The sequence below is a fragment of the Marmota marmota genome, unplaced genomic scaffold (genome assembly GCF_001458135.2).
Source record: "Marmota marmota marmota unplaced genomic scaffold, marMar, whole genome shotgun sequence".
NCBI lineage: Eukaryota > Metazoa > Chordata > Mammalia > Rodentia > Sciuridae > Marmota > Marmota marmota.
The window spans coordinates 6,288,575-6,301,954 of record NW_025999945.1 but is presented as its reverse complement, the minus strand read 5'-3'; the positions used below and the strand labels follow the sequence as shown (position 1 = coordinate 6,301,954).

The 13,380-nt window shown below is 37.6% G+C and overlaps 1 protein-coding gene across 2 annotated transcripts in view; it reads left to right on the top strand.

The window, feature by feature from the left end:
- Lipa (lipase A, lysosomal acid type) overlaps positions 1–13,380 on the top strand; it is a 30,368-nt gene that overhangs the window by 13,393 nt on the left and 3,595 nt on the right. Inside the window, exons 4-8 of one of the 2 annotated variants that reach the window (XM_048801724.1) lie at positions 423–532; positions 1,693–1,758; positions 2,267–2,403; positions 6,737–6,883; positions 8,195–8,266. In XM_048801724.1, coding sequence (XP_048657681.1) covers positions 423–532; positions 1,693–1,758; positions 2,267–2,403; positions 6,737–6,883; positions 8,195–8,266 — 532 coding nt within the window. The remainder of the gene's footprint in view (positions 1–422; positions 533–1,692; positions 1,759–2,266; positions 2,404–6,736; positions 6,884–8,194; positions 8,267–13,380) is intronic. The other variant, XM_015500096.2, reaches the window with a different exon arrangement.

Genomic DNA, 13,380 nt, shown 5'->3' with positions numbered 1-13,380 from the left:
TGTGTGTGTGTGTGTGTGTGTGTGTATGTGTTCTCTCTCTCTCTTTCTCTCTCTTTCTGCGGACCCTTAAGGTCAGAGGACCTGTCACAGCAACCCCAAAGAAAAAGGTATTTCTGTCTCTTGTGTGGTTATTTCGTGCAGCCCAGTTAGCCCAGTTCCCCTGGAGTGACCCCCGAGTGTTTTAGCCATGAACAAATCCCAGCAGTGTTGTGAAATATTAGGATAATAGTAACCTTTGGAGGCACTAATGGAGGGGAGTCCAAGGGGGCTCTGTGGTCCTGGTGATGGTCAGTTTCCTGAACTCAGTGCTTGTTTACTTAGCTGTATTCAGTTTGTGATATTTCCTCAAACTTCATGTTTACTTGTGTGCTGATCTATTTTGTCTACTTTTTCAATGTAAGAATTTCTATTTTGGATTATAGTTTCGATGAGATGGCAAAATATGACCTACCAGCTTCAATTAACTTCATTCTGAATAAAACTGGCCAAGAAAATGTGTATTATGTGGGTCATTCTCAAGGCACCACAATAGGTATGTATATAATAAAGATTAGAAATTGATATATCTTTATTTTAAGACATTTACATTTATATATTTATGTTTGTTTTTAAACATGAAATATAAAAGTAATATAATAATAAATATAAAAGTAATAAATATAATTATATTTATAATAAATATAAAAAATATATTTATATTTGTCATGTTTATTTATTATATCATAATAAATATCTCAATTATATTTATAATAAATATATAAGTTATATTTATAATAATAACAATAAATATAAAAGTAATGTTGGTTTAAATGCACTTTTTTTTTTTTTTTTTTAATGCCAAGCAGAAATCATGAATAGGGCAAGGAATTTGGGTAATATTCTATGGAAATTCAGACTTTAATATAAATCACCAAATATAGTATATTAATCTGTTAAAATAAAAAAAAATTAATGCAAGCCACATCCTATTATGTTAAGCAATATAGAATGTGAAAGGAGAGGAAAAAGAAAGTTTCCTAAAGTTAGAGACTTCAAAAAGTAATCAAGAAAATATGCTAACTTTTAAAGTTAATTGAAGGGTTGGGGGCTAGCTCAGTGATAGAGAGGTTCCCTAGCATGTGCAAGGCCCTGTGCTCAGTCCCCAGCACTGCATAAATATGTAAATAGATAGATAAATAAATAAATAAATAAGTAATATAACTACCTACAAGGGTGACAGGTTATACTTCAGAAATAAGCAGTTTTAAAAGCCATATGCATCTTTTATTTATGCTGACTGTAAAAGTAATATGATTTATTATAAAGAAAAATTAAAAATTTTACAAAGTTGAAAGAAGATACAGATTACCCATAATTCTGACAGGTTAATTTCCCTAATAAGGGCCTAAGGTCCTATCCCATAATTTATTTAATTGTCCCTTTTAGTGTGCACTGTGACTAATACCTTTGTGTTCACATCACATGGTCTCCTTAGGATACACTCCTGGGAGGAGAATTACTATTTGGAAGGTATGAATACTTTTAACATGTCACTGTATATGGTTCAGTCATCTCACTCTCAGAAAAATGGAGCTTCACATTCTTTGTTTTATTTATTCTTTTATGACTAGTTTACTTATATCCTGTGCCCTGCTATTTTCTTTTTCTTTTTTTTTTTTAGAGAGAGAGAATTTTTTAATATTTATTTTTTAGTTCTCGGCGGACACAACATCTTTGTATGTGGTGCTGAGGATGGAACCCGGGCCGCACGCATGCCAGGCGAGCGCGCTACCGCTTGAGCCACATCCCCAGCCCCAGTACCCTGCTATTTTCTAAAGTGACATTTGGGGGCCAAGTGGCAAGAGGTGACCTGAGACAGGGCTAAAAGATATCTTAAAACTAAGGAACTCTAGATGTTTGTGCTCCTTTCGAGTCACCCTTGGTGTCTTTAATGTGACTGTAAATTGGGGATGGCGGGAGGTGGTGGGGAATGGAGGTGGCGGATGGAACCATACAAATAGTCTTCTAGTTCATATGTTTAAAGGGAGAGGGAAGATCGTCCATTCTTCTAGCTTGGATTTCTTCCCATGCATGTCCAGGTTGAGATTTGAAACAAGCACTTAAAAATGCTGTATTTCTAGTTTAATGGAATTCAGCCCTTACACACACGAAGGCTTTTTGCCTCCTGAGGGCAGACTTGCTTGCATGGGCCACGTGAATCCTTCTTGTCTTTCCTGAGAAGGAAGTCCCAGAAGGTAAACTTTCTATCTTCCTTTTGTTCCAACAGGTTTTATAGCATTTTCACAGAACCCTGAACTGGCCAAAAGGATTAAAGTGTTTTTTGCATTGGCTCCTGTGGTCTTAACTCATTTCTGTGAGAGCCCTCTATCCATATTAGGAAAATTGCCAGATGTTCTCTTTAAGGTAATTGGGCCCCCTCCCCCACAGATTTCCTCTTCAGAGTTGAAGAATGCTGCCACTGGAGGGGCCTTCTGTGCCACCCTCCTCTGTGTTTGTTATTTGAGAAGTGGGCTTTTCTCTCTCCCTTCACCCCTACCTCCCAGGAAGGGGAGCCCAGGGAGGTATATCATTGACTGTGCTACAGCCACCTGTGCTCCTGGTTAGCAGATTAGCAAGCCCTAGGTAGGTACACTTTATGACATTTTTGCAGTGACAAAAACTGCCGGATGACTATACTCAAAAGACCTAAAAACTGCATACTACAGGGACACAGCCACATCAATGTTTATAGCAGCACAATTCACAATAGCTAAACTGTGGAGCCAACCTAGATGGATGAATGAATAAAAAAAAATGTGGCATTTATACACAATGGAATATTACTCAGCACTAAAAAAATAACAAGATCATGGCATTTGCAGGGAAATGGATGGCATTAGAGCAGATTATGCTAAGTGAAGTTAGCCAATCCCTAAAAAACAAATGCTGAATGTGTTCTCTGATATAAGGGAGGTGACTCAAAATGGGGTAGGGAGGAAGAGCATGAGAAGAAAATTACCTCTAGATAGGGAAGAGAGGTGGGAGGGAAAGGGAGGGAGAAGGGGAATTGCATGGAAGAGGGAAGGAGACCTCCTTTGTTATACAGAATTCAGGGATGAGGATGTGAGGGAAAAAAAAGAAGAAGTGTCACATTAGATTGGGTAGAGAGATGTGATGGGAGGAGAGGGGATGGGAAGGGGGGGATAGGAAGGACAGCAGAATAAAATAGACATTATTATTGCTGTGGGTATGTACGTGACTGTATGACCAATGTGATTCTGCAACCTGTACACTCAGAAAAATGAGAAATTACATCCCATCTGATTCAAATGTATGGTATGTCAAGATCATTGTACTGTCATGTATAACCAATTAAAACAAATTAAAAAAAAAAGAACTTGTGTCATATTAAAAACTGTGTCAATGAAAAAAAAACAAAAAAACAAAACTGCCCAATGGCACAGTTCTCAGGACGTATTGTTAAGTGACACATGACTACTTAAAATCTATTGTAACATAGCTCACAGGCCATTTAAGACTTTCACAGGGAATACAGGCTATATTCTGATCTCAAAACCCAATACTAACACTGCATCATGATTATGCAGATGAGATGTTGCCCCTCTGACCAAATTTGCATTTAGTGCCTTGGGTAGTTGAAGCTTTGATTTTCATTAAAAGCAGTTCAGAAGTTACATGTAAAGAGCTCCTCAATTACTAAACCTTCTCCATGTGCCTTCCTCAGAATTAAGTAAAATCCTCTCTGGAGGCCTTTTCCTATAGACTTCACATGTAAAGTTGTACACGTAAGAGATGTGCCAAGAGAGATATATGGCTGTTTTAAGGTAAATGGTATCCAACTATATAGATTGTTCTGCATGTAATATGTTCCCCCCCTTGGAGAGCTATTATGTTAAATCACTTTCTTTTTAACTGCTGCATAATATGTTTTGGATTAAAGGGAACTATTTTTCTGGACTTACATGGTAGATGTAATTTGCTATTGTCAAATCTTTTTGCTGTTTTTTGGGAACATCCACAGAGTGAATTTGGAGAAATGAAATTGCCGTGTCATAGGAATATATGTTTTTAATTTAATTTAATCTTTGGAGATTATGATTTAGTAATTTTGTGAAAATACAAACTCATTCCCCTTTGTAACCCCATTTCACCTTGGAGATGGTGTTTTGTAAAATCTGGAGCAGGACTCAGGGTTCAGTGTTTTTATAAATACCTTCTATGATTCCTGATGCAAGCTAAATGGTCTAATAACCACTGTTTTAAACAATAGTGCTTTATATTATACTGAGAGAGTAAAAAATGAATGAATAGATATACAAAAACCTTTGACTAAAACCTATGAATTAGCTGTTCTGAAAAATACATGTTGCTTTCATGAAACTAGAGTAATCCTTTTTCAAATATAAAGGATAAATTATAAAGATATCAAATTGATAAAGCAGGTCTACAAATGTATAAAGGAACATTTTTTTCTTTATCTGCATATACTTCCTGTAGGCATATAATTTTCAGTGAAGTCTGCCACAGTAGTATTTAGATTGTATTTCTGAAGTGCCTGGTCCTTTGTCAGTTAAAAGGAAAGCTGGGTTTGTATGATTTAGGTCAGTGATGAATCACCCTGTTAACTTGTGATTAGTAGAGACTTTCAAAACTATGTGCAATTGTTGCATGTGACCATTATGGGGACTTAAAGCCAGGAGTTTTAAAAATTATGGCTTTTCACACTTCATGACTGTGAAGTCTCTATATGTGGTGTTTACTTCTGGTTAACCCCAGTTAATTCCAACATAGTTAGTCTGGAGAAGGGGAATATTCACAAAGACCTGATACCTGTCTTCACATATTGGTTATCTTATAGAAGACTAACTTGACAGATCATAGGCTGTCAATCCTTGACCAAATTTGCTAGAAGAAGAGTTGAATATGGCCCCATAAAATGTTATAAATTTAAATTATGAGATATTCACATAGCAATCTTGATAACTGTTTTTTTTTTTTTTTTTTTTAAAGGGGATGAAAAAAGGAAGTTGTTCTCCACACTCCCCCATGGATTAGTGATAAGTCAGAAAAACTAGTGGTTACAAGTAGCAGTGAGGCTGAGCCTAAGTGCTCCACAGTTCAACATTCCCTCCTCTTCAACTCTCAGGCCATTTTTCATTGACAGTTTCCCTCACTTGTATTGGCATGCTTTGCCTGTACTCTGTTGCTAGGTCCATGAGGATGAATCTGTTTTGGGCCTCCTCTAGTGTTAATTTGCTGGCCATCGTTGGCATTCCTTGGCTTGAAGAAGCAGCATCCTGATTTCTGCTTCTGTCTCCATTTGGCATTTTCTCTGTGTGCATGTCTACCTCTGTGTCCAGATTGCCCCTTTCTGTAAGGAACACCAGTCATATTGCATTTAGGCCTACCGTAACGACCTCATTTTAACTTGACTCCTCTATCAAGCAAGACCCTTTCTCCAAGTAAGGTCGTTCTGAGATACTGACCGTTAAGACTCCAACATCTAGGGAAACATAATTCAACCCTTAAAATCGCCTCTGGAGGCATTTGAGTTTCCCATTCCTATGAGCTTCTCCAACTGGCATACAGGAGTAAGAGTATAAAGGGGACAGATTCCAGTTCAATATAAGGAAGATCTTTTTCCTATTTCCTGTTTTCTGTATATGAAGATCTGCCTTGAGAATGTCATGACTGTTCTGTTGGAATTTGTACAGATTCGGTGACCTTTGGAGACTGTTGAATAGAGGATTTGTCACTATTTAAGTTATAATATTTATAAGTTATTCTAATAATTCATTTCTCTTTGAAAACACAATAGGCATGGGACTGGGGTTATAGCTCAGGGGTTGGCAAACTTCTTTTGCAAAGAGACAGATAGTAAATATATTTGGCTTTGTGGGCAGTATGGTGTTTGTTGTAAACCCCACACTGCTGTTGTATTGAGAAAGCAGCCAGAAACAGTACATAAAGAAACATTGTGCTTGTGTGACAATAAAACTTTACTTATAAAAACAGGCAATGCTGGGGAAAGGTGTAAGGGGAAGCAATTGTTTAATGGGAAAAGAGTTTCAGGCTAGGAAACACTTTTTCAAAAATTCTGGAGATGGATAGTAATGATAGTTGTATAGCAATGTGAATGTAGTTAATGCCATTGAACTGAACATTTAAAATGATTAAAATTATATATATATATATATATACTGAGAGAGTAAAAAATGAATGAATATACTGGTGTTTTTAAATATGTTTTATAGTTTTTAATGTTGCATTCTGAAAATAGTTTTATATATAAAATAAAAATATCTTAAAAAAACCAACAAGCTGTGGACTGGATTTGGCCCATATCAGATACCTAGCAGACATTGCTGATCAACTACAGCCTCAACTATTTCTCAGAGGTCACCAAGGATCCATCAGAGACAATGAAACCCATTTGGGGGTAGCCTTAGATGACTGGCCAAAGCCCTTTTACCTTTGTAAAAGTCTGTTGTAAATTTATTTAACTTGTGCCTCTGGGTTTCGCTTTGAGAATTTAAATGCACATCTGTAACACATCTGATTTTGGCTAGGCAACTTTTTGCATAAATACCCTGGTTTGAATGTCAGCTGGTTGCCATTTTGCTCCTGAGACCACATGAAAGGATTGCAATGTGTCTGTACTTTCTGAGTTGGGTTGTGGAAGCTTGCATACCAGATAAAATGCTAAGATATTCTTGGGTTTCTTTTTATTTTGTAGGAACTATTTGGACACAAAGAATTTCTTCCCCAGAATGAAGTTTTGAAGTGGCTGGGTACCCACGTTTGCACCCATGTCATTTTGAAGGAGCTTTGTGGAAATATCTTTTTTCTTGTGTGTGGATTTAATGAGAAGAATTTGAATATGGTATGTTATGTCGATGATAAAACTTGCGTTAAATTTTCAGTGATGGTATCTGAATGTGCTCATTTGTATTAAGTAATGTGGAAGATTCAGGAATGATCTTAGCAGCTCTGAAGTATCTTTGGTATAAGAGGCTTTAGAATCAAATTCCACAAGTACTAATAGTATTGCTGCTGTCCTCAGGCCAGCTGTCATATGGAGACTATTGAATAGAGGATTTGTCACTATTAAAGTTATAATATTTATAAGTTATTCTAATGATTCATTTCTCTTTAAAAACATAATAGGCATGGGGCTGAGGTTATAGCTCAATGGTAGAGTGCTTGCCTTGCACCCGAAAGGCACTGGGTTCGATCCTCAGCACCACATAAAAATAAATAAAATAAATAAAGTAAAGGTATTGTGTCCATCTTTTTTTTTTAAAGAGAGAGAGAGAAGGAGAGAGAATTTTTATTATTTATTTTTTAGTATTCAATGGATACAACATCTTTATTTTATTTTTATGTGGTGCTGAGAATTGAACCCAGCGCCCTGCCATGCCAGGAGAGCGCGTTACCGCTTGAGCCACATCCCCAGCCCCAATATTGTGTCCATCTTTTAAAAAATCTTTAAAAAAAAACCACAATAGGCATTCTTAAATTTGGAGTGTTCAGGGACTGGGGTTGTAGCTCAGCGGTAGAGTGCTCACCTAGCATGTGCGAGGCCTGGGTTCGATCCTCAGCACCACATAAAAGTAAATAAATAAAGGTATTGTGTTCAACTACAACTAAAAAATAAATATTTTTTAAAAAATTTAGAGTGTTCATTTCCAAGCACACAGTGCACACATTCACATATTCGTGTATGTATATATTTATTCACTTGTTTCATAAAATATAAACTCTTGGCCAGCAATATACTGGTGTTTTTAAATATGTTTTATAGTTTTTAATGTTGCATTCTGAAAATAGTTTTAAAATTCCTAGAATGAAAGCTCTAGGGAATTTTTAAAAGTGATTTTGATTTTTGTTTTTCTGACTAAAGAAAAATGATTGTTGTTTAAAATCTTGGAAATTCAGGAAAGCATGAAGAAAAAAGTAAAACGACCTATGATCTCCACTTGCACAGCTTCACACTTACCCTATTGTTGTATTTTGTTTGTGAATATCTGTGTATGTGGTTGATCAAATGAGACTTATTTACACTCAAAATTTTTTCCATATATTTGAGATTATGGCTTTGTAATTTTTAATGCTTTGAGGAGAAAAATATGTTCATTATCAATGTTGCCTTGATGCTATTTTTATTCTTTAATTCATCTTTTATATTTTGCAGTCAAGAGTGGATGTGTATGCAGCACACGATCCCGCTGGAACTTCTGTGCAGAACATGTTACACTGGGGCCAGGTAAGCATTCCAGGAGAGCAGGTGGGGTCATGTGAAGTCCGTGTTGGAAAGGCTGGGGATTCCTGGAAGTGTCTCTCTGCAAACCTTTCTCAAAGACAAAAACCACCTGCTTACAAATCTGATCTGGTGTCCTTGCCCACGGTCGCAGGGCCTTGCTATTCTATTGGTGTTGCTTGTGTTAGCCTCTGTGAGACAGATCATGTTATGTAGTGATTTCCCAAACAGCTTTTGGAGTTGACTTTTTTCTTTTTCCTCCCATTCCTTTCCCTGTTGTTTATTTGCATCTCAGATTTATGTATTTTCTTCTTTTTCTTCTTTCCTTCTTCCTCCTTCTTCTCTTCATTTGTTTTTCATTGAGTCTAAGATTTATTGTATTTCTGCATTACTTCATAAAACATAATAGTAGGGCAGCTTTGGAGATAGACACTGCAATTTCAATATTGACCTAAGGACACAATATGACTTCCGTGGAAAAAACCAGAGTTAAGACAATCATGGATGTGTGTGGAGGCCATTAACTTTAAAGATAAAGTTTTGATCATTTTATTGCATAAGTAATACATATTTGTTCTAGAAAATTTAGAAACTGTATTTAAACAAAAAATAAAAATTATCTTGAAAATAGACTTATTACATAACCCCACTCAGATAAGAAAAATGCATTTAGAGATGTGAAATGTCTCTGCATTCTGCTCTATACCTCTTGCTGCATATAATTTCTAAAAGAAGAAGTTAGAAATAGTAAAAGTAGAAATAGATTTTCTCCTTAGTATTTTACAATTTGCTCTTCTTTTTCTATCTGACAATATGTTAGGGACTCATTTCCACCTCTGGATATATTTTTGACATGTTTTTTCCCCAAATAACTTTTTTTAAAAATATGGAACAATTTATTGTTTAAGCTCTAAACCCAGATGCTGTAAATGATGATAATTTCCAAGCACCTTAAGTAATTTCCAAGCACCTGGTAGTCACTGCTTGCACCGGAATTGCTGAATTGTTTTAAAAAGTACACCTTTTATTTTTATTTGTTCATTTATATATTTATTTGAGACAGGGTCTCAGTATGTTGCCAGGTTTTTCTTGAACTCATGTGTGCAACTGATCTTCCCTCTTTAGTCTCCCAAGCAGTTGGAACTACAGGCACCACTGGCCTAGCTAGACAGTAGACCTCTTAATAAAATATGGCTTAAAGAAATAACAAGACTTGGGTTTGTAGAACTGGCTTAAAAAAAAAATAGAAAGATTCTTGTGTTCCATCCCCAGAGATTCTAATTCATTTGGACTGGAGAATCTGCACTTACATTTTATTTTAACAGCTTTATTGAGGTACAAGTGACAGCATATTTAAAGGGTGCCCTTTGATACATTTCGGCATAGGTGCACACCTGTGAAGTCATCACCTTAATCAAGATAGTGAACGCCAGGGTTGCCTCACAAAAATTCCCTCAGGCTGTTTTAGTCAGCCTTTTGTTGCTGTGACCCAAAGACCTGACCAGAACTAAAAGTGGAGGAAACAAGAGGAGAATAAGAGGAGGAAAAGTTTGTTTTGGCTCAGGATTTCACAGGTTCAGTCCACGGAGGGCGGGCTCCGCAGCTCTGGGCACAAGGTGAGGCGGAATATCATGGTGGGAGGCTGTGGCAGAAGGAAGCAGCTCAGGACCTGGCAAACGGGAAGCAGAGAGAGAGAGCTCTACCCACCAGGGACAAAATATATACCCTAAAGGCACACTCGCCGTGACCTACTTCTCCAGCCACATCCTACCTACCTGCCTACAGTTACCTACAGTTACCACCCAGTTAATTCATATCGGTGAGATTATTAATTACTATTATTATTAATTATTTTGAGATTTGTCCATGTTGTGTTTATCAGTAGGTCATTTCTTTTTTATTCCGGAGGCTCAGTAGACCAGTCCTTTTTATTTCTGAATATCAGTATTTTTTAAAACTCTGCCTGGCAGATTCTTCTCTCCAACCAGGTTTGGGAGTCGCTGACTGGGGACATTACCGATGCTTTAGCCTCCTTCCTCAGTTGTCCCAGGAGCCCTGTCTGTTGGGAGTATGTTTTTAAACACTTACTAACATGAACACCCCACCTCCATCCCCACCTCATCTCTAAAGTTCTAGGACCTGGCCTGAGGCTCATTCTAGTGACTGGAGGCTGACTGTTACATGTCAGAGTTGGCCATGGCTTGGAGGAGGGTCCCCCAGGACGCATGTTGTTCCTTCTGGCAGCACACCTGTATCACTTAAGCAATGCCCTAGATCTTCAAAAGCCCTCCAGTTCACAGCTGATCTTCTTTCGGGCCCCTGCTCTCCTCCTTAGTCACATTTCTGTTTATAATCACTTTTTTCCTTCACATATACTGACACCAAAATTCCCTTACATTTTCAAACATTATTACGTATCCATTATTAATGGATACACCTCAAAAAGTCCCAGGTTTTGTCACCTTAGGAGTTAGTGTGCTCCTTGAGATGCATGGAGGGTGACTGAGCCCAGCTGAAGGCAGGTCTGAGCTACTTCCCAGCTTAGTGACTGCCAGCAGCCCACATGCGATATGCCGAATGGATCAGCAAAGTCAGTGACCACCAGATCCTGGCTTTTAGGGGTCCTTGGAACGTGGAAACCACAGCTGTCCCAAGACAGCTCTGTGTATACAACACGGTGGCCTTGCTTCACCTTCTGTGTCCCAGGCCTTTTGCGGTTAGTGTGGTTGGATTGGCTACAATCAGGCTTCTGCTCTTGTTCCATCCCCTTTTACTAAGCAGCCAGTCCAGGTCAAAGGCTGTAGGCTGAGGTCCACAGCACTGCATGCAGGCCCGGTTGTGACCTTGTTGTGGTTTTCAGTTTACACTGGAGTGTGCCTCTAGAACATTTCCAAACTCCAGGTTCACTGCAGAAGGCAGCCTGGCCCTCTGCCTTCTGCTCACTCTGCCCTTGTCAGGACAAGAGCTGCTTTGTACAGCTGTTTCATAGTGATCTCTCCTTAGTTCCCTATCCTCCAGGCTGTTGGCCAGAGGTAGCCTTGGTGCCTGCTGGGTGAGGCTCCATTGAGGGTGGGCAGGGCCTGGGTGCTGGCAGGCTGGAGGCTAGAGTCCCAGTGTGGAGTGTGAAGGTTCCTGTGGTGTAAGATCGGGGGTGCCTTTTAAAGTCATTTTATTGATTGTACATTCAGAAGTTTACTTTTTGTTTAAATAATTTGCATTCACTTATTAACAATCTAAAAACTAATTATTTCCTAGGCTTTCAAATCTAGTTTACAGTTCTTCCTGTTTTCTTCTTAATCCTAATGAATTTCAGAGATCATCTAAGCCAAGCTTCTTGTTATTATCTTCCACCCTCTCATATCAGTCCAGAGCCCAGGTATTTGCTTGTTGGAAGAAGGCCAGTCCTAACTTATCTTTAAAGTATTGGTAACAACTTATTCAGGATGCCAATAAAAATGCAGACTCTGGGGCCTATCCTAGACCTGTTGAGAATCTGAATTTCTTAAGATGTGCCCCTGGGATCTTCATTTTAATAAATACCTTAGACCATTTTGAGGTTCTCTATTGTTTGAAACATTGCATACAAAGAAGAAAAGCCAAAGTGTACATTTGATTGGCTTTTTAAAACCACCATAAACATTTAGTATACTTTTTATTTATTCTATAAGCAATATATATTTTATGAAATTTAGAACATACATGAGTGTGAGAAAAAAATTGTATTTCTACTACCAAGCAATAGCCACTCCTAATATTTTGATATAATCATAGTGTTTTTTTTAAAAAAATCATTTCCATTGCAAAAGCAGGATCATACTGAATGTGCTTTTTAGTAATTTTCATTTAGTTAAAATAGCATTGTATTTGTTAGATACAGGCTTAATTGCTTTATCAGAAACCTTAATATATAGCCGGAAATGAATAGTTTGTTTCTTTCTCAATAACACAATTCAAAGAACATGGGACAGGCTGGGAGAGGGAGGTGTGCGTATCTCCCTGAGGTCATGCAGGTCCTGGCTGCAGCTTTGCTACCCTCAGGATACAAACCTTCTCTGTGGGTTGAAGATGAGTCACTGCCATGTCTGTCCCAGCCCACAGGGAGGTGGGAGAGAGGAGGCCCAGGGCAGGTGGCTCTGCCTGAGGGAGATTGCTGAGAAGTAAGAGGCTCAGCCACCGTGTGGCTGTTCACAGGGGGATGCAGATGTGGTTTCTAACCTGGCTGCCATATGCTTCAAGAAATCTTTAGGGATTCCATTACTGAAAGGAAGAAGACAAGAATGGGTACCGGGGAAAAATTAGTCTCTTCTATAATTAAAAATGCCTTTCCAGGTCATAACTGATTTTAAAAGTATTTGTAATGGACAGTTTTCTGTTGTGTGAATTTTATTTTTTGCCATGGTAGTATTTTTGCAATAGTGAAACATACTGGGAAGAATATTCTTGTATTGTATATGAATCTATTTTATTCATCAGGAATTTTATTTTCTTAGGATGACACATTCATAGGAGTAGACTTGGTGGTGGGAAGGTACACATTTCTTTAAGATTTCTTATGTGGTATACTTTAGAGAAGTTTAGCCATTATTATTATTAATTATTAATTAAAACCTAAAACTCATATTTACATGTCATTTAAAAGCTGTTTTAATACTATAAATATTGTGAACATTTCCTTCTGATTTTTATCTACAGGAGATTATCACAGAAGTACGACCATAGTGTGTAATCAATTTTAAGACTTTTTTGTCTTAGTATTATTTGTGGAATTTGTTTATAAGCTGTTTTCTGTTTATATTTTTTATATTTGTGACATTACATACTGTTTTTGAATGTTGATGTAACATATATCTATAATTGAGCTTTAGTTTATTTTCAGGTTGTTTGTTACTATAAGTAATCTTCACACTTCCCTCCTTTGGAGTTGCCTTTTCAAGTGGTTGACTTGAAGTGCTAAGTGACTCTGAGGTCAAAAGTCAGGTTTAGAAGGTCAGTCAGAGCTGTGAGCAAGTTTTCCCTCTGTATTTTATACTCACACTTGGTGCTGTGTACAAATGCTGAAAGACATGTGTGAGGAGGTGGTAAACTGCTGTCTTGAGTACCATGGCAGAACAGTTTGCGTT